This window comes from Drosophila teissieri, chromosome 3L (genome assembly GCF_016746235.2).
Source record: "Drosophila teissieri strain GT53w chromosome 3L, Prin_Dtei_1.1, whole genome shotgun sequence".
Classification (NCBI taxonomy): domain Eukaryota; kingdom Metazoa; phylum Arthropoda; class Insecta; order Diptera; family Drosophilidae; genus Drosophila; species Drosophila teissieri.
Window position 1 is genome coordinate 2,026,258 of NC_053031.1, and position 21,599 is coordinate 2,047,856.

The following is a 21,599-nucleotide window of genomic DNA, read 5'->3' on the forward strand; positions in this document are numbered from 1 at the left end:
CCATGCTTTAAACAGCTTATTTATTGTATTTTATTTTTTAAATTTTAGTAAGATATATTTTATATGCTAGAACTTCCAGAAAACTCCCAAAAGCCAATATAAAAAAGAAAAAATCTGGAGGCAGAGAGTTTTTCACATTCCTGTGAAGTTTTGCGCTGAGAGCCCGAATAATATTCCGCTCATTTTCCGCAAAGGCGTCTTATTTAACTGCCGTCGTAAATTCGCACATAATGAAGTGGTCGACGGATATCTGCCATCTACTCCGGTTAGGTGTGATGTGGCTCAGACGGCAGCTGCTAACGCTGATTGTGATGTTTTCCAACGCCTACATTCCTGCAGCTTTTCCTCTGCCGACTGACGTCTCTAATGATTGTTTGACAAACATGCCCGGCTAACTGTCTGCCGTTCTTCCTGCCTTTCTGCCCTCCGTTCCTGTTTTCTTTCATCAGTTCTGCCTAGTATCCCGACATCGGCCAGTCGAAGCTCTTTATTGAATTCCAGCATGGCGCCCAGACTGGTCCTTGGTTCGTGGTCCTGAGTCCTGGATCCTGAGTCCTGGAACCAGGGTCCTTGGGCATCCGTGCCTGGGCCGACATGTACAGGATTTTAAAAATGCCACATAAAAGCGCTGAACGCTACGACACGAATTCAAAATTGAAATGACAAAGTAAACGGCGAGCGTTGAAAGCTGAGTAGGAAAGCAAGTGCACCTGAAGAAATTGGTCTTTAAGATGTCCTCGAAATGGATCGCCTTTTACTTAAAAAAGGTTGCATACTTTGAGGCACCTTTCCTTCTATGCAAATTATTTCAGTTGACATTTCGCTTAAAAAATATTATACTGGGGCAGTACTTGAAATTTCGCTAAGTGTGGTGTGGTTAGCAGCGTAGAAAAGTCGCCTAAGGAAGGAGCCGCTTGAGTTTGACAGTTTTGGGTTATGCTGCGATGAACATGGCCGATATGCTGCCATGCAAATCTCCTTCGCAAGTGGCAACTGGCAAGTGGAAAGTCGAAGGAGGGAAGTGAGTAAGCAGCGATTGAGACCTGAACAAATTAATCGCCATTCGGTGCTGAACTGAAAGTCAGGTTTGACCGAGTTTACACACTCTGCGCTTTATTTTTTTGTCGCTCTCTGCGAAGGTGGGCTTCTGTGGCGAATTCCCAGTTTGCAAATAAATTAGTTTGCTACGTGAGCGACGCAAATCTGAAGTGGGTCTGACAGCGGTTCGGTAGAATTTTTAAATATTTAAGCGTGTGCAACTTATCGATTTCGGGGACTGACTACAGAGTCCGCTAATTGAAGTGGTTTTAGTGTGTGGCTATGCCATCAATTATCCGCAGCTCCAGAACGCTTTTTCCTGCTAAAAGCATTTGTCCAGGGATCCAAGTACAAAGCAGAGGTACACTTAAACCAATTGCAGATATGTCCTTAGTGGTTGTAGCTGATGAATGTAATTTAAATGAATTTAAGCAATTTCAACTAATTATTCCTTACGATTTGGTATTGCACGAAGTGAAAAATTGGTATTTAATCTACACTACTGGTTCAGTTTATACGAGTGTAACATTCACACATTAGAGCTAAGTACTCACCAAATTGTTATGGCCGCCAGTCGCATTTTTGCTCCTTTGACTGCACAGGACAACTCGCCCTGTTGCCGTCGCTGTCGTTAGTCCAATTAGTTGGAAACATGCCGCTGTCAGCGCAGCTGCACAAACTGCTCTGCGTGTGCCACATTGTCAGCTACTTCGATTACCAGAAGAAAGTGTGCCAATTGCTGTGCTTGTACAACCTGCGATACAATGAGGACACCCAGAAGTTCGGCTTTGGACATCAGCTGTTCATATACTTCGTGTGTTTCTGGAGCCTCCTGTGTCTTCCGTTTTACCTAATGTTTCTCGATGGCTATGTTATCGATCGAGGTAGCCTCTTTATCTACCTGCTGCCCTGCATCTATTACAAATATCTGGAGAGCTCTATGCTCGGAACCTTGAATGAGATGGCAAAAGTTCACAGGAAGCTGCACTCCACATTGGGAACTATGTTTTGTGTGTCCGTCAAGCGGGCATATTGCTGCTCCTGGCTGATATCCATTGAACTGGTGTTCGTTATCTACTGGCAAATTGAGTCCTTAAAGAATGACATCCAGCGTTTGTTTGTGTTCTCCTGCCTATTCGGCTGGCATCTACAACTTCTCCTCCTCGTTAATAGCTACATTTGGCTACAGTCCATCTACGTAGTTATGAATCAGATTTTCACTTTAAATCAGCTAACGAATGAAGAGCACTGGAAACGGTTCAGGACTGTAATAAAACAGCACGGTACCGTACAGCAAATCCAACGAGATATATCTCATTACTTCAGTGTGTACATGTGTTCCGTAGTCGTACTTTTAACAAGCATTTTCTACCGAGCTGTTTCTGAAGCTGGTTTCGATTGGGATCAGAGGCGATTGGTGTTGTTGAGATTGCAGTTTTGGCATATAAGATACTTTGGAAATCTAGTTCTCCTCATTGGCACACTACTTATGGTTCTTTGCGACTATAAATCGGAGAGAAACAAGTTCTTAAAAGCTATGTGGAACACCCAAGACCGGCTCCAAATAACATGGAGTAGCATAAGTTCAAATCGCTGTAAGCAAACCCCAGATGTTCTCGATTTAATGGTAATATAACTTTTTTAAGTCGTTATATTATATTTTAAACGCTATAAGCCCATAGATACTGACTGGAAATTCATATCGAAATATGATATGCACGACCGTTACTTTGTGGGAACTGCGGATCAAAAAGGACATTGTACTCACACTTGAGACAGCCTGCTTCATGAACTACTTCTTCCTGCTGATGCTCACCGTTTGCTTAGTGCCTATTATAGCTATCGCGAACGGATTTAAGATAGACTTGGAGCATAAGCTTTTAAATTACGCATTCTATGAAGTATATTCAAATAACTCGGATCCTTTAAGTCTAACTATCGACAATTTAACAATGTATTCCTATGTCCTGAGCCATGCGCTGGAATAATAAAATCAACAGAGGCCTGGACTCTTGCCAAACTCTCGAAAGATAATTATGCAAAGCACGTCGGCTGTGTGGGTTACACAACCGAAATAAAAAAATTGCTGAAAGCGAAACCAATAAATCAAAGGAAAAAGGATGCCTACCCATTCATTACTCGGCAAACACTTTGTGGACCTCAGCCACTCAAACCCCTTTTCCGTGAATACATAGAAAATGTCAAAATGAAAATCTATTAAATCACTCGAGGGGCTAGAGTTGTTCGAACCTTAATTAGCTCTTAGCTGTGCAACGTGGCGTATGATTAACACGCGAGTAATGAACGTCATATCTACACGGATGGAAAATACTTTTGATTAGCGAGTCTGTATTTTATCTTTACTGTTGAATTTGTATTTCATTGATGACTTCAATATAACCAACATGTTAGTTTTATGTCTTGTTTCTCTGTAACTCAGATTGCTATATTTAATTTATCGTTTGATGAAAACAAACTGCATATATCAATGAATTGTTTCCTGTGTAGCAATAGCTGTTCCTCTACTGAGTCTGACATCGTTCGGCTGTGAATGATTGAATTAAAATCCATTCGGCGGACCTGGCATAATCAATGGAATTATGGGCCCGGCCACGCCCACTTCAGTTCAGTGCACAGGCGGAAACTATTTCCGTGATTTCTAATTTTCGAACAGTCAGGTCCCGCGAGGCCAGTTGACTGGAAAATCTTTCGATTAACTGCATTCGGATCGGGGGCCCTGCAACATTAATGAGCCACGCCCCTCGTCCATTAGCAGCCCGATTGTCACCCGCCCACATACACACACACACACCCACACACACCCACACAAATGCAAGCCCACCCGCCCAATTTGGGGGCTTAATTGATATGCATGTGAGTGGGTGGGTGGGTAAATGCAATTTCCTTGTCGCCCCTGCTGCTGCACTCTCTAATGAGTTCGAAATAATTCCATGTTATGGCACAGCTATCTTGCCATCCATATACCCAGAGACCCATTAAAGACCCCAAAATCATTTGATATGCGGCCCAATAAATTGTGTACCAGTGCAAAAATATAGATACAAAAAAAAACAAACCGAAAAGTAGTGAAGGCAACTAAAATGGAGGATAGGAGCAGAAAAGCAGAGCTTACGTATTGCAATTTGTGCAAAATGCAAATTTCCTCACTGATGACAGCCGCAATTTTGTGCTCCATTGTTGTTAGTGGCACTCGGGTTGTTGCTATTGTTGTTTGTGTTTGCAAACGTCCATTGTTAAGGACGTGAGTGTGGACTTGTGTATGTGTTTGCCTGTATGTTAGGATGGACACATGTCCACAGGCGAGGTTAGCAAAATAGATACAAATTAGGAGTAGTTAGCTTATGCATTTAATTATGATAGCGATGTATGTTTGGGAAAGGTGAGCTTAATTAACAATGGTCTCTTAATGTTTCTGACTTTCTTATTTATGTAACTAGATATTCAATACAAAGAGCACTTGGAAGTAAATTCGCTTCACTACAGAAAACCGATTAGGCCATACCATTTTCCATGGTCTTAGCCTTGATTGTGCCAGCATTTCAGACAGCACCGAGCACATACTACCGAGCACAGCAGGCCGGGCGAAAAGCCACAGTTGGTCTGAATTCCTGACTAGCAAATGTCTGGCTATCGGCCATTGGCCATTGGCCACCGGACAGCACAACAATGGCTGACCAGCGTCAGCATTAGGGTTACTCCCCAGATCCTGCCTTGTCCTGTCCGCCTTTGATTAACAATGATGGGCATTATTTTTGCAAATAAATTCTGATGAGCAGATGAGGGGCAGATGAGCGGAGGTCAAGGCAAGGAATGCATTGTTTGTCCAATCGTTGACATTTTTCCATGCCCAAGTTGCACTCTATTGATTTATGGCAGTCGGCGTCAATCATTGGGTCATGTATGTGCTGGCCAGGCAGTTGGCTCATGCTTGGTCATAATTGCACATTTGCTGAGAGCAACAAGGACACGCTCCTTAGAGCCTGGCGGAAGCTTTTAAGCAAACAGGATGTGCTGGGGATGTGCATGTGTGTGTTTGTATGCTGGTGCAACAGCTTTTCGGAACAATACTTACAAGTCCGAGAAGTTGAAGGCAAAACAATGCATTTGTTATGCAAAGCCTCTGATGTTGTCCTTGGCCAAAGTGCCGAATTCAGGAAGGGGCCATGGGGATGCAGATGTAAATGACAAAGTGATTTTGCTGTAAGCGGGGCCAAACACTTTGGCTTTTTTTATCGGGAAATGCTCTTAAACTTTCGAGTCCAGTTTTTAGAGTTTGAGGGCCGGCCAAATGGGTCAACAGCGAAAACAACTTGGGCAGCCGCAGAAAGTTTTCGAAGATTAAAAAATATAAAGAAAGCACAAAACAAAATAATTAAGGTTCTTCAGCCTTATTGACGTTTTTTGTGATCGGGTGGCGGGCCAAGTTTATTTCGCTGAAAATTTCAGAGATTATAATTAGGGAAGCCGCAGAAATGAGCAAAAAAGAACAAAAGCCAGGAAGTGGCAGGCAAAAAAAGGTCCGCTAAATAAATATTAAAAAAAGACCAGCTAGGATAGCCAAAGAAATAGGAGCGTGGGAGTTAGTACCCAGCTAAATTCCCACATAAACGAATGTCGGGCGCACTTAGCAGGCAATTGCGAGATAATTTAATTATGCGCCACTCCTGGCAGCAGCAGAAGCTCCAGGATAACAGGATAATGATAACGAAATAAGCAAACCAAAAGGGCTTACACCACATTCAGCCTGTAAAACAGGAGCACGAGGAAAGCACCAGATAAACCGAAATGAAAAATGGCCAGCAAACAGCGCGCACAGAAGTGTGTGCCACAGACCGATAACAATAGTATCGGCGGTGTGGCTTATACAAATTGCGCCCGACTTAATTGCCGACCGGAAGCGGACAAAACTTGTCGCCGGATGCGATGTATTCTATATGTGTTTGCCCCGCCGGAGGACAGGTAACAGCTGGATGTGCCAGTGAATAACCATTGCCAGGACATTAAGCATAATTAGCGTGGAAATAATTTATTCAAGAATCGAAAAGGTCAGTTGCGGGCAACTCCACTAATTACCGTTCTCTCGTTTTACACATTTTCAATTGGAAATTCGGTTTCAAACATTTCCGCCATGGGCATGGATTATGCAAAGTTTCGACCGGGTGTCACGTGTGTATCAGATGTGAATGATGTTTTGCGGTCAAGCTAATTTAGCGAAGGTTAAACTATTTGACTTGCAGGGAAATTAGATTCCCTGGCAGTGCCATGTTTCGTTTTGGTTATTAAACTGTGGGTAAGCTATTGATAGAAGTTACATGTAATAGATTTTTCACCATTTTTTATCCAGTTTCATAGTCCCGCTGGAACCCAGGCCAATGGCGATTTGACTTTAACATTACGGTTAAGCATGCATGTCAAGAGCCACACTGAAAAGTTTGTTGCTCCAGCTGCAGCAGTCGTAGTGGTAGTGTTGCTGCACTTGCAAATTGCTCTAGCAGTTGCAACTTGCAACTTGCAGCTTGCACTGCCTGTGGCATGCAGCCCTTAGCCTGTGTTGGTAGTGGTGTCAGCCCCAGGCGGAACGCCTTGGTGCCCCCATTTCAGTTCCTTGTGCAATAATTAAGTGAGTGCCAAGTAGAGTGAAGCGTGAAGCGTCGCCGCCGCTCTCATTTTCGCATTTACCGCCGCAGCCCTCCTGCAAATTCATGCGTGAACAAAGCAAGCAAAAGGATAAATTTCAGGGTTACGAATTTAGAGTACCCTGGGAATAGACCAATAAGGTGCAATGGTATACTTCCTTTTTAATATTGTAATCACATAAATTCATTACTTAGTAATTATCAAAGAGATTTTCAGAGAAAAACATAATTTATTGAGCTCTTGAAGAATACTACATATAGTGAAATACCCATTACTTGGTAAAATGAGACGGGGATTCTCGAAAAGGAGGCGAGAAGTTTGACGGGATGCGAATGTGTGTTATTTTGGCTACCCTCGCGGGCACCGAACGCGGCTGAGTAAACGTTGCACGCATGAGGAATCAAAAGCAAGCAGCACCACCAGCAACGGACTTTGCCACCCACTCAGCTACTTGGTCACCCGCTTTGGCGCCCACTGCTCCCCTTGAGTGGTGGCTCCTTATGCTGCATGTTATTCTTATTCTCCTTTCCCAACGACGACTCCTGCGGAGGAACTTCTGCGTGGCAAGTGCTCCAAACTGTAGCCACATGCTCATGAAGGGTGAGCTGCTGGTCCAGGGGAGCAATGTGGCACAGAGAATTGGTAAATTACAATAACTGGAGAACAGCGAGAAACACGAAAAGATGTAAAATCAAACGCTTAATCGAAGCTGGGGCCAATTAAAAAGAAAAAAGTGGCAAAACAATTAATTCAGACGCCAGATAGTTTTAAAAAAGCGGTTGGATTACCAGTGGGACATTTTGTAATGAATTAGCCTTTATTTCGAATTATTCTTGTTAAGAAATTGTGAAATTAAATAACCAAGAGCCGTATTGTTAAAGTCAAAACAGTTTAAGCTACTGAACTTTCGTACCGAAATCGTATAAATTTATCAGACAGCTTTGGGTAGTTATTGAATGGCTCCAGCTTGACCGAAGCAAATCGCACTTTATCGCTCTGAAAATTGGGAATTATCTCAAACTACCTTTTAGTTTTGAGAATCACGAAGGAAACTTGCTGGATTCCCCAGCGGTTGATTGAAGTTTCTTATCTGGCGCTTTAAGCTCACTTGTCTTAACCTGTTCTAGAACACAAGTTGAAGTTTCCCTTAAATGCTCTCGACTCGCCTCAAACTTTCAACTCGAACTGGAACTTTTGGCCATAACAAGGACACGTAAGCTGCCGCAACACGCATTCACTTATTTCGCCATCAAAATGCTGGCACTTGAAATCAAATTTAAACATCTCCCACGACCCCGCACATACACACACACATCTATTTATCCCCTGTGGTGGTGTTGGCAAATGTGCGTAGTTTTTTCTCATCTTTTTTCTATATATATATATTTTTTTTTTTTATACCATCCTGGCTTCTTTTGAGGCGAGCGACACGTACTTCCGTTCATAAGCCAAAGGCAAACTAGGCGAGAAGCAAAATGGTGGCGAACTAAAATGGTAAAAAGAAAAGAAAAGCAGTTGCGAGGGCAAAAAGTCCTCCGAACACTCTCATACTTTTAACAGTGTAACGAGATAATATTTTTCCAACATATTCGTGTGCGCCCAGGACAAGGCTAAATGATATTACCTGAAGTAACATCAGCCCAACTGACAGACAGGTCCTGCAGTCGGGGGCGTGCCACTGGGCGTGGCGAGGCGGGGCGGACTTGCACAACTAACGGAAACCGGATGTGCTCGGCTTGGCAGTTGTGAAGTGATGTTTAGGCCAGGATGGCAATGCTCGCAGGCAACCAACCGCCACTACACCCATAAGTTTATACACACACACATATATACATACATATGTATATATTGGTTCAACGCGATGTGCGAAGTCGCCCATAGGCATCATCGAGTGCCACGTTCTATGTCTTGCGAATGGAAGCCCGTAGCAGACGCAGCGACTCCAGTCGAGTCACACGCTCCGATGTGACTGGCAATGATTGTGTGGCTCTGACAGGCAGTGGTGTCGCAACCTAATGCCTTTGGTAGACAAATAGTAAGGTATTTAAGCATGAATAAGTCAAATCGGTGGAATCATATGTAGTAAGACTTAAGATATGGGAACGCAAATTCTTAAGCATTCTTATACATTTATTTCTTTAAAGCATTAACTTTTATTGAATAACAACTCACCTTCCTTTGGATCCTTTCTTTAAGACATTTATTTTTAAAATAACTAATATTCCGAAGTTACTTAACCAATTGTTTTTAGAAGATATGCAACATAGTTGAGCATGCAAATGGGTTTATCAAATAAAGCACTGCTTTAACAATAAAGTGCTGATTTGTCAGCACTATTGCCTCACTGTGTCTAACTGCGAGTAGAGTTGTTATGGCCCCACAGGCGCCGCTCCACTTGCTGTTTTCACTCCTGCCCCCGTCGAACTCGCCCACTAAATGTGACAGCATAAATCGCTGCCACTGGCACGGGAACTCGGAGGCTGCGAAGTCTGGATGGGGGATCTGAGGACAATAAAGCCATATTGGCAATTTAATGTGCTGCAAAACATTAGAACATTCGATTGGCACTAGGAGAACGACAACACGCATACGCAGCGTATGCCGAGACCGAGTAGTGCATTTTAAGCAGCTGAGCTGGGCACGTAAACAGAAACATTACCAGTGAACAGTGCACTTGTGCAGCTGGAAGGCAAAGCTGAGTTCAACGTTTACTTATCTTTGGCAATGCCCAACACGTATCCACATTAAGTCACCGCCGCCCACCGACGACCACCTATTCACCCAATTCCCTTCAGAAAGCAACTTCATTTTCAGCTGCTGCCTGCCAGATGGTAGCTGGCCAAGTTCAAAAAATTTAAGCATTTTTTGCTGGCTTGCCGTGATCTCAGAGCCAGGAGCAACATTTTCACAGGGGACACCCATTGTCGTTTGCATATTTTGTGTTGCAATTTTCGTAGCGAACTTGCAAATTTGACTTTATATATGCAAGGTGCAAATCTGTTTAGCGTCCCTCGTGTGCCGGCAACTGCATCAAAATGCATTTATGCTAAGGCCAATGGAACTTACAGCGAAATTAAGTCACCGTGGCCTGAACATCTGACTGATGACGGAGTTGAAAGCGCGGAAAAATTACTGCGGAGTAAAAATATATATATCAATGGCAGCTGATGCAGAAACTTTGCTGCATTTGCATGGAAAACTCTGCGTCTGTAAAATATAATATTTTACCCTACTCTCCGGAGTTTTCGTGAATTATGGGAATATTAAGCACTAAAAAGAAGGCATACCGCCAATAAACCGAGAAAGGTTAAGTAAGTAAGGTTGGTAGAGCTTGCGGATTTCGAATTGAGAGAAAATTTTATTGTTGTGCTTAAATCATGTTTTCCATTATTCCAACTTATTTGTTAATAAATTATTCTCCTATTATGGTAATGCGTTACTACCAACGATGTTGATTATTTATTGGCATATAAACGTGTCCGCGTTGACGATTTAATTTTCCCGTTAAAAAAACAAGTAACATATTTCCAATGCGTAGCCTATAGAGAAAAAATTGCAACTAGTTTACGAGCAATCCACAAATATCCTATAGCTTTTATAAGCATTAAATTATAGGCCTTTTCAGTAGATGATTCATATTCAAAAGTGTTGCCCATCGTTATCCCTACTCACCAAAAAATATGCTCGTAAATGTCAAAACACTCTATAATGGGCTAATCAACCAAACTCCAGCCAACAACATAACAAAGTTGTTTGCGGATAAATGCAAATGGTTTTTCGGTTTTGGCCACAAACTGAACTTTTACGACGGCGTTACAGAGTCATAAAATATCCGCCTTTCTTTGGTATAGCACCTAGATTGGCGGATGTAAAACAAAAACGTTAAGCGCAGCACAAAAGTATGAAATCAAAATCACAAATTAATCTTAGGTTTTCAGCGTTTTGAGCCCTTAAGCCATAACATTTTTCCATTTGAAATTTGACAGACGGTTTTCTAATAAATTTAACACTGTTTGTGGTGTTTGCTAATAGCTGGAAAGTCAACGCTGGTAAAATGGTGTTGGCACGGGGGGAAAAAAGAGCCATACACCAATCGCATTACGTATACGCCACGTTGAGCGCATTTTGGCAGAATGGCAATTGACTTTAATTACTTCGCCGCCCAAAAGTCATACAGACTTTTAGGTGAGTGTGTGTGTGTGTGATGTGTGCTTAGCACACGATGTCGTCAGATGTGTGAAGAAAGAACATATTCGGTGGTGGTCAGGGGTCACAGAGGAAGGAACTTTCATTAGTTTTTAGGTTGCTCGACTGCCATGGCGGAAGCCACTAAAAGTCTTCACTCGACAGCAGCTACTCTACCCCCTGCACATGGGAAAACAGTTTGTGAAATTTAATTTTCAGCTCTCTTGATTTTTAAATGGCTGGAGAAACGAAAGGGAGTGCAATCAAATTTGCTGTTAATTTGTACAGAAATGTCTCTATTAAATTTTTAAATTGGTGTTCTGGTAAATGTTATGAATTGGCTCAAAGTGTGGCCACCACGGGTTGTGAATGCATGTAAGGAAAAAAGCGAACGAGCTGAAAAAAATGCCATATTCTTGCTGCGGATGCTCTCAATGCAATGCATTCATTGGAAAGGAAGCGCCTGAATGGACGGGGTGTGTTGCATATCTGTCTGTGAGGAGAATCAGGTGCACAGAAAGAAGTTTTAACGGTCTACGTATTTCAAATTGTATTTGGGACGGACTTGAGTTTCTCTTCAGATTCATAATAATAGAGAGGATTTTTAAGCATTGAAAGGCTTCAAAGACATTTCTAGGGTAATAAATACATTGAAAGTCGCTCTTTTCCCTAACCGGTTACTTTCTGTGCAGGAAGGTGCTGTTGAATAAAACCAACTGCTGCTGTGGGATGCGTGTGCAATCTGGCAATAAATATTTTATATTTACAATATGCTGCTCTGCTGGGAGCCGGCAGCAAGTCGGGCATATTGATTCTCCTCGACTGTTCGCAAATAGTTGGGCGCAGAAAAGCTGAAATTGTATTGTTATTTAAATCGTTAAATACCCCAGCTGAATTCATAATGGTCGTCTCTATCCAGTTTGAATTTTAGTGCCAGTGGTTTTGGCATTCTTATGGGCACAGCAATTCCATACTGTTTATGGCATATATCTTAAATGTTTGCACATTTTACTGAACGGAAATCGGTTGATCCTGATGCCACTGCAGGTCGCTCCGGAAGTTGTTCGTTTTTTATTTTATTTTATATCTTTTATGACGCTGCACTTTGTGGCATGTATGGGCCTGTCAACTTGTTCCTGGCTTTATTGCCAACAACTCCTTGGTCTGGGCAATTAAACATATATACAGCTGCTTCGTACTGACTATTTGGGGAATGATACTGACCGTGCTGCGCATCGTAAACGAGTAAGGATGTTTTTACAGGGCTAATGTCCGGCCAGGCGACTCATGGGGGGCAATGCAATGGCATAATAAACATGTACTGTAACTTACAATTTACGGCTTTTTTGGTAAGTCTACCATAGTGCAGTTAAAGAAAATAGTATTCATAAAAACCGTTTTATAAGTTAACTTGTTACAATACCAATTATTTGGAAAGCTTGTAAAAAGATCTGATAAGGTCATATATAGTTAATTTTTCAATAAGTGTCTTATTTTATTTTCTAAAAAACACATTTACAAGTGCTAATTATCACCTAGGACTTCTGCTACTTCCGTTTTTTCCTCGCTCCCTATAAAACATTCATGTATGTGATGAGAACTAATGGTTTTGGTGATATAAGCTCACACTTACCACCGTCCGAAACATATTTTTCTGAGTATTCGAGAGTTTTGACCACATTCTGGCTGCTCTTTGCAGCCTTTTCTTTACGTCTAAGCTGGCGTTTCTTCTATGGTACTCCCGCAGAAATCCTATGAAGGCGGCGCTCATGACAGGACTCGAAAGATTTTCCTTGGGCCGGGACATGACTCTTTTCCTGGCATGGTAACGCCAACCGGGCACAGTTTTCTTTTGCTTGTTATTGGGTTTTTTTCTGGCGGCAGGCAATATTCTTTTTACGGGGATTTCTCTAGGTTTCAACTGCTCAACCGGCGCTATAAATACCGTGGTCTAAAAGCACAACTGGATCGTACTCACTTCAAAATGCTTCTTTTGATGGGGCATAAGCTTTCCCCAGGCATTTTCTCCTGACCTTTTCACCTCGTCATCATCTAGATCGGCATGGTACTTCTTGTAACTCTTCATGAACCTCTTCATGGCCTTGCACTCCACTTCAGAAAAAGGCTTAACTCTCGTTGCTCCCATGACCTTGATTAGCTGCACTTTTAATATATGAAACCATAACAATTTTGGTACAAAAACAATAATTATAAAGAATGTCCTTACATATATTATATACAATTTTAAACATAAATTTCGTTCTTAATTTTTTAAAAATTTAAGCAATAAATATTGATGTTCATCCGAATACTAATAGTACAATCGAAGCCTGCTAAATTTCCGAAACTGCATGAAGTCGGATAGCAAACTCGTATTTCTTTAGAAGGGCTTCAGGCACACAAGTTGATAATTAAATTTATTTGCAAAACAAATGACTTTGTTGTTCTTCTCGAGTCATCCTTATTATTTTGGGAAGTAATTAAGCAAACTTTCTACTGTCTTTCCCTACGTCTTTATTTGGTGTTTTTATTCCTAGGCCATCACGTTTGACGAGCCTTGACATGGGCAACGAGAAAAGGAAGAAAAACTTGGGGAGGTGGTGGTGGTGAGATAGGAAAAGAAAAACCAGAATGGGCCTCAATTTTCTACGTGCACACCATAAAGTTGATGTGTAATTTGCTTTTATATGCATTCAACAGAACTTGCCAAATTCTATTACAAGTTTACAATTGTGTTACTACGGCAGAGAGCTTTCCGACTCGTCTTCACCTTAATAAACCATAACTAATGGGGTCGCACAAGCAGAAGTATCCGTTTGTGTGTGGAAAATGTTGCATAATACTTGAAGCATTCGCCTTTAAAGCGTCAAAAGCAGCTTACCAGCTTTCAATTTCGCACAATAACAACGGCAGGAAAATTGAGTGAAGGACCGGCCCCACAGAGATGAAAAAAGGAAACAAGTAAATGAAATTTCCGTTTTCTGCTGTTCCTCCTTAGCTTCCTTCTCGATCGTTTAGTGTATCAATAACTGAATAACAGGCTAAGGAGACTATGCGCTGCGAGTGTTTGGCTGCCTTGTTTGCTTCTGCAATTTGATGTGCCGGAAATATGCTTTAGCTTTATGGGCCTCTGCGCACTTGAAAGACAGTCCTCTCACAGACATATCTGGCCAAAAAGTTGGCTCAAATTACTGCGTCTAGCCGCACAGAGAGTTACATCTCAGAGCTCCTCCGTGAAGATAATATCTTTTGATTAGTGGCAACCGCAAAAACTTTAATTAAATTTGCACAGAATTCTCTGCTGGAAAGTTTATGCAGCATTTGTGCCATGTCACCAGATAAGTTTCCATCGCCTGGACACACGCATGTGGACCAGGGAGTTTTGGCTTTTGTTTTTCCAGACCAGACCTGCGCTTTAAGTTATTCAATTCGAAAATAACCGAATGGAGAAAAGTTTTCCACAAAGTTATGCAGTGGGAGGCAAGTCGTCTAATGAATTAATTAGTAGAATTCAGATGAGGTCAAAAAGCTTCCGCCAAACCAGAAACCACTTAAAGTCGTAATTCATTGAAAATTCGTCGATTAATTTATTTTGTTTACTTAAGATTGTTGGGTTGAATTAATTTGACTTCATGTCTGAAAATCGTAAATTGTTTGGTCATTTTAAGCATTTATTATGCCAATACTCTTGTTCAATTACTGGAGTGCATATGTAGCCCGATTTAAGTCCCACAGGGCTGTAGCCCAGTAAAAATGCTTTGTTATATTTTATACATTTTATTTATTTAGCTCTGGTAACTTTAAAGACACACGAGTATATTCCCTCTCATATTCCTATGCCATAAATTTAAACCAAGGCGAGTCCAGGACAAAGGCAACGGCAGCCAGCGACTCGCAACACACTCCCCAGGAATAACTCATATCGAATTGCACCATTTGTTGTTTTGTCTCCCGAGAGGATATTGAGTTACACTGCCTGGGATGGAGATGGCATTGGGTGTTTGGAGGGTTGTGGCTCGTTGGCTCTCGTTGCCCGATGCCGATGGATTGGCGCTTGGTGGCATTTTTATTCAGTTTAATGTTTTGTTGCTTCGTTTGACGCTTTCGATTTTGATAGATTTATCACAGCTTACAAAAATAAGGCACAAGTAAAACAATATATAACCAAAATAGAACTCTATGCAAATGAAAAATCTAAAATTATGTCCGTTAATTGAATGGCGTAATGGCCATCCAAAAACATTGAGCCACGCCCACGCACCCGAGCATTAAGTTTATTCTTCGCTCGCACTCTTTGATCGGGGGTCGTGGGCATCGCTATCAATGGGATGCCACATTACATTACACCATCCTCACATTTCGTCATCTCTACTAAAGTACAAAAAGCTAGAAAATCAAGGGGGTTCTCCCCATTGCGTTGTTGTTATATAAAATACAATTGAAATACGCTTAACCTACGACTAAAGTGTTTCTTATTTCGTTGTCGTTCATCGACTATTTGGAGCTCTTCTTCTTTTTGCTCTTGGGCAAGTCCGCCCACAACCGGAAGAAGTACTCATCGCGTTGAAGCAGCCTGCCGCGGGCATACGAATGGATATCCGCATCCATGTGGTGGTCACGCAGCCACGAGGAGGTGTTGCACGAACTCATCTCCGTGCGCGGCTCGTCCGGCAGGATCTCATGACCTGGTTTTGAAAAGAATACATTGTATATAAGTTAGGGTTACACCTATTAACAACAATCAATAAATTAAACAATACTTAAAGCAGTTATTAATATAACCTCTACCCTTAGTAAGTGTAAACCTGTGTATATCCGACCGTTGCCACTTACCAGCAGTCATAGCCTTGTAGGGCTCCTCCGATTCCAGAGGTTCACTTAGACCAATCTCGTTCTTCGCGAATATGCGAATCATGTACTCGTGGTTCTCCTGCAGGTCTCTGATCTGGAACTTCTGCACGCCAGCTGGCACACGGCCCACCTCGATCCACATGGTCTTCTTCATGTCCCGTATAGCAATGTGGTAGCCGAGCAGAGGCGCACCTCCATCTGACTCGGGCAAACCCCATTCGAATATGTGGGCATTGGCGGCGAGAACGCGCGCCTCCAGTGGACCGGTGGGTGGTGAGGGTACGGCTTTAAGGAAAACAAATTCAGTATAGGATTTACGATTCGGAACTAGCAATAAGAACTTACTAGCATGTGTCTTGAGCGATATGCTCTCGGTGACGGCTGGTGCACCTAATCCAACCTCATTCTCCGCTGACACACGGAACCAGTACTCGCACTTCTCCTTCAGATTGTCAATCGTGTAGTGCAGCTGGTGAGCATCCAGTGTAATGACCTTGGTCCAGTTTGTAGATGTTGAGGAACGTTTCTCCACGCAATAGCCTGTTTGCAGAGTTATGAGTGAGATGATGTTGTGGATACCTTCTTGAAACTATGTTACCTGTGATCTCTGATCCACCGTTGCGGGCTGGCACCTCCCAGTCCAATGTGACACTTCGGCTTGTGACATCTGGGGCCCTCAAGTTCTGAGGGGGCGATGGCGGCGCTAGAATTTAGTAAATCAAAAACCATTAGTATCCAAGCAGCCTGAACTTTTTAGGCTCCTTACGTACCTAAAGCTTCATTATCGTTAGCTGTTGTCGTTTTGGGGTTAGAATTGCGCATGTTCAAGCATTAGTGGCGTTTAAAAGAAAGCAATTTGCGAAAGCAATAAGCAATTGTGATAATACGAAAACCTGTTAAAACTTACTAATTTTGCGACCCATGACAATCTTCTCCGTGGTCTCAAACGCCTCGCTGGTGCCAACCTCGTTTCTCGCATATATGCGGAACAGGTACCCCTTGTTTCTGACCACCTTCTCTACGTGGATGTTGGTCACTGTGCCCAGGGTTACGCCCACCGATCGATAGGTGGTTTCAGTCTCTTCCCTTATTTCCACAATGTATTCTATGATCTTTGAACCGCCGTCGGTTTCCGATGGCTCCCAAGCCAAATTGAAGGACGTGTCGTTCATACCCGACACTGTGGTAGGTCCACGCGGAGGCGATGGTTTTTCTGTTCATTTGTAAGAGTTTAATTTAATAAAGAAAATATGTGTATTAATTTTTGATTTTAAATAATCTGACCATATTTTTGATCGGGTTCCTAGAGAAAACCGTAAGTGATATCCATTCCCGATGTAAAACTCACCGAATTTTTTGGTTATAGTCACTGGATCACTTTCCGTTGGCTCAGACTCGCCAATAGGATTAGCGGCCACCACACGGAACATGTATTGCGAGTTCATCGAAAGTTTTTGAACAGCATACGATTTGATGTCTTTGTTAAAGTCGGATACCTTCATCCAAACATTGTTTTGAACGTCGCACTTCTCCAGCGTATACTTCTCAATCTCCAGACCTCCATCATCGACAGGTGGGGTCCACTCCAGGACGATGGAGTCCTTTTTGATGTCCTTGATCTCCAGAGATTGGGGTCTGCTGGGTTTGTCGATCACCTGAACAGTGCACTCTACGTACGTAGTGCCCGACTCATTGGTGGCCGTCACCTTGTACTTGCCGGATTGCTCGCGAGTCACCTTCTTAACCGTGTAGGTGGAAGTAGTCTCCGTGGTCTCAATGGTTACCGACTTGGTGGTCTTCTGCTCGATTGTCTCTTTGTGCCAGGTCACAGTGGGCTGTGGGTAGCCGCGGACCGTCGCTGGAATGGTGAGAGTGCTGCCCGTGCGCAGCTTCTGCGTCAAGTACTTGTCCTCCACCTCGAGAACCGGTTTCTGTTGCAGTTTCAGGCGACACGAGGTCTCCGCGGAGCCCTTCTCATTGGTCGCCACGCACGTATATGTGGCTTCAGTCTCAATGGTTGTCTTTTCAATGGTGTACTTGGCCACGCGATTTTCGTAGCGTATGCTGCTCGATTCGAACACCTGACCGTTCTTCTTCCACGTCACCTTTGGCTCTGGAATGCCGCCGAACACACAGGACAGTGTCACCTCCTTGTCCAGTTCGCTAACCACATCCTGTAGTGGTTCTTGTACGCTGGGCGCCTTAGTCTCAACCTTGGGCACCAGTCGGATGGGCGGCGAAAGCGGCGATGGTGGCGATGGCCCCACTTCGTTCACGGCAATCGAACGGAACACGTACTCCGTGTCGATCTTGAGCTTGCTTATGGTGTAGGTGGTGTCCTTGATCTTTCTAATTTCAGTCCATCTTTAGATAAAAATGATTACAATTAAATGACTTCCTGGATGTAAAGTTTATATTCAATACAGAAATGTCCTTTCAAAAGACTTTTGAACTAGCATGGAGTTTTTATCTTCAATAATAGATACAAAAAATGCAACCGATTTGTTATTTCATTACTTACTTTTCTTCCTTTACATCGTGATACTCTAGAATGTACTCAATAATCTCCGACTTGCCATCATCCTCTGGCGCCTTCCAGTAGAGCGTTATAGAGTCGTGCATTATCTCGAGGGGTTGAGGTGTACCAGGTGCAGTTGGCTTGCCTAAGTATTTGATTGGGGTATTCAGTTCCGGAGCAATTAACTTCAAATATAAGCTGGGCTACTTACGCATAATGACCAAATGGAGGCTGGCCTCCGCCTCGCCCACCGGGTTGACAAGCTTGACGGTGTATTCGCCCTCGTCATCGTCAACAACCTTCTTAATGGTTAGCGTGGCTGACTGCTCATCGATGGTCGGGATGGTCCTCTTTGACTTGGGTATGACAACCTTGCGCGTGGTCCAAACGGCCTCTGGAGTTGGCACGCCTGTGTACTTGACGGAGAAGGTCACGTCGTCGTTCTCCTTAACCTTTATGGTCTGATCCTTGTCAGAGGTAATGACGGGTGGCAGTTTGAGCTCCTCGACGCACAGCTTAGTGCTGCTTGTGACGTTCTCTGCAACGCAGCTGATCTCACCGGCATCTTCGTCGCTAGCATCGTGGATGACCAGTCGTCGGACAGTGCCCTCAACGAATACCTCGTGCTTCTGGTTGGGCTTGATTGGCTTGCTCTTCTTGTACCAGGTTACCTCGACATCGGGCTGCGACAGCTGCACCGTGAACTCGGCATCCGTTGTCTTGGTGGCCAGCGTAACATCCGGTAGGCGGATGACAAAGTCTACGAGAGGCTCCTCTACTGTCAACTTTGCCTTTGATGTCTGGTCGCCCACCTGAACGGAGTATTCACCCACATCTTCGGGCTTGGCCTTGACAATGCGCAAGGATTGCTTCTTGCCATCGATGGCCAATTGAATGCGCTCATTGAACACAATTTCCTTTCCGTTCTTGAACCATTTGACAAGGGCATCGCCCTTGCTAAGTTCAACCTCGAAAATAGCATTCTCGCCCTTGGTCACTGCAACGTCATTCAGTGGCTTCACAATTTCAGGTGGTAGCTCGATTACAACCAGCTCACAGCTACATTCCTGTCCCTCGATCTTGCATGTGTACTGACCCTCGTCGTGGATTGTCACATCGCGGATAACCAGGCGACGAGCCTTTCCATCCTTGATAAACTCGACGTTCTTGTTTTCTGGAGTGATCTTCTCGCCGTCCTTGTACCAAGTGACTTCGGTTGATTCGGTAGTAAGCTCCACATCCAAAATGGCGGTATCCTTTTCGGTTACCTCGTAATCCTCGAGAACCTTGATAAAGTCCGGCTTACGCTGAAGCACCTCGACTGTCGATTGAGTTTCTTGCTTCTTAACCTTGCACGTATAGGTTCCAGAGTCACGTAGATTCGTATTTCTGATTACCAACTTGTGAGTCTTGCCATCCTCAACCACGACGCGATGATCCATTCCACTGAGTTCCTTGCCGTTGAAGAACCACTTGGTGGTGACTACGTGGGAGGTCTCACACTCCAGGGTAAGAGATTGTACCTCTTCAATGGTGATGGTCTTCTTAAGCTTCTTTGTAAACGTCACTTCATCAACCTCGACAATCACACGGGCACCGTGTGAAGTTTTGCCAATAGGATTACTTGCAATACATTTGTAGTCACCAGAATCGGTTTCTGGGTTGGCATCCTTGATGATAAGCTCGATGTTCTCGCCATCGTAAACCTGCTGGATGCGGTCGCTGGGGAACAATGGTGTGTTGTTAAACAGCCATTGAACCTCAGGCACCGGGTTACCGGAAACCTTGGCTGGCAAGTGTATTTCGCCCTTTTGCGGAACATTCTGCTCCTCAAAGCGTTCTACGAAAAGAGGTGGCTCAGCATTACCGCCTGCAAGCTCTAAATAAAGAAATTACAATGCACAGTTAGTACATATTTTAACAACAATAATTGTACAGCTAAACATGAAACAATGAACTTACCTTCAATTGTTAGATTAGCAGTGGTCTCCACGCTACCCAAGGGGTTCACAGCCTTTACCGTGTATTCACCCTTCTCAGACTTCTGTGGTGTAATCAGTGTTAGAGTATGCAAATCCTTGTCGGACTTGGCGTTCTTAACAGGCTTGCCATCTTTATACCAGGTTACCTTTGGCGGTGGATTACCTACAATTTGCGTAGAAAGTACGACACTCTCGCCTTCCCGTATGACCATGTTGCGTAAGGGTTCCAGGATTTGCGGCGCCTCCTTGTCGGTGGTGCGCACCTTGAGGGTGATTGGCAGACGAGCCTCGCCCTCACGGTTTGTTGCAATAACCTCGTAGGTACCTTCCTGCGATTTCTTAACCTTGGAGATGTGCACCACACTGCAGTACATGTGCATGTCGGATTCGGTAACGATGCGAATGTTTTTAATCTCTTCCTCATCAATGTCTTCGCCATTGAAGGTCCAGACAATATCTGGTTCAGGCACGGCCACCAGTCTGCACTCAAGAATCACATTTGTATTCTCGTCCACATATTGAGCCTTGGGTTTCTTGGAGAAAGTTGGTGGGATGCCCTCCAATATGTCGGCTAGCGAGGATTCACGAGACATGCTGCGACGTGAAAGAGCTGTGGCATCAGAGCCGTGATCAGATAGAGGACTATCCACAATCAGTTCCGTTGTGCTGGAAGTGAAACCAGCAGCATTCTTTGCCACAACTGTGAATTGGCCGGCATCCTCGGGGAACACCTCGCGAATGATCAAAGTTGCAACGTTGTCATCATCATAAAACATTTGGAAGTCTTGAGAGGGTTTGATAATAGCAGTTTCGCGGAACCAGGCAATCTGGGGCCGTGGATTGCCCTCCACCTTACACTCGAATTGCACCGTGTAGCCGTCAGGAGTGTGAATCGGCTGCAGTTTCTCAATAAATCTTGGGGCAATGGGCTTGTCTTCTGGTCCAGGACCTTTACAATTGACAATCACAACAAAACACAAAATAATTTGTTAATAGACCAAACGCGGACAGTGACAAATATATTGTATGGCTGACAAATAACCCTTTCGTAAGGGCAATAACTTACGTTCAAATACAGGCAGCTTATCGATTTTCTCGTGCAGCTTATTTTGCACATACTGCGCGTATTCCTCGGGCTCCATCAGATATTGAGCTGGAACCCAGCCTTCCTCTTCCGTAATGCTTTTCTTCACGTACCACCACTCTGAGCTGTGACGGCCAACGACCGTAACCTTCTCACCCTCGACTAGGTTTATAGCCTCGTTGTTGTCGGCAATATAGTTGCAGATCGAGTACATAATATTGAGATTCTCGGATTCTTCAACATTCATTTCTCTGGTAATATTAAGCGAAGCTCCATCTGTGCA

The 21,599-nt window shown here is 43.6% G+C and overlaps 3 protein-coding genes across 4 annotated transcripts in view; 1 reads left to right on the forward strand and 2 right to left on the reverse strand.

Annotated features, from left to right (window-relative positions):
- Positions 1-1,690: 1,690 nt before the first annotated feature.
- On the forward strand, positions 1,691-3,026 carry LOC122616396. The gene is made up of 2 exons (XM_043791836.1): positions 1,691-2,665; positions 2,721-3,026. Exons 1-2 carry the CDS (start codon positions 1,691-1,693, stop codon positions 3,024-3,026), a joined length of 1,281 nt encoding a protein of 426 aa, XP_043647771.1.
- Positions 3,027-12,351: 9,325 nt separating this feature from the next.
- Positions 12,352-13,233, reverse strand: LOC122617705. 2 transcript variants are annotated; one of them, XM_043793658.1, is made up of 4 exons: positions 13,109-13,233; positions 12,860-13,044; positions 12,515-12,802; positions 12,352-12,452 (listed from the first exon to the last, which is right to left on the reverse strand). In XM_043793658.1, exons 1-4 carry the CDS (start codon positions 13,131-13,133, stop codon positions 12,429-12,431), a joined length of 522 nt encoding a protein of 173 aa, XP_043649593.1. In that variant the 5' UTR covers positions 13,134-13,233; the 3' UTR covers positions 12,352-12,428. The 2 variants fall into 2 exon arrangements, with proteins under 2 accessions (XP_043649593.1, XP_043649594.1); XM_043793659.1 differs by having other exon boundaries at positions 12,860-13,039; positions 13,109-13,217.
- Positions 13,234-14,645: 1,412 nt separating this feature from the next.
- LOC122618341 (titin) overlaps positions 14,646-21,599 on the reverse strand; it is a 79,038-nt gene continuing 72,084 nt past the window's right edge. The window contains 11 exon segments of the mRNA XM_043794731.1: positions 14,646-15,566; positions 15,715-16,017; positions 16,078-16,272; positions 16,331-16,435; positions 16,503-16,523; positions 16,640-16,945; positions 17,081-18,096; positions 18,254-18,395; positions 18,462-20,129; positions 20,213-21,181; positions 21,299-21,592. Coding sequence (XP_043650666.1) covers positions 15,376-15,566; positions 15,715-16,017; positions 16,078-16,272; positions 16,331-16,435; positions 16,503-16,523; positions 16,640-16,945; positions 17,081-18,096; positions 18,254-18,395; positions 18,462-20,129; positions 20,213-21,181; positions 21,299-21,592 — 5,210 coding nt within the window. The 3' untranslated portion in view covers positions 14,646-15,375.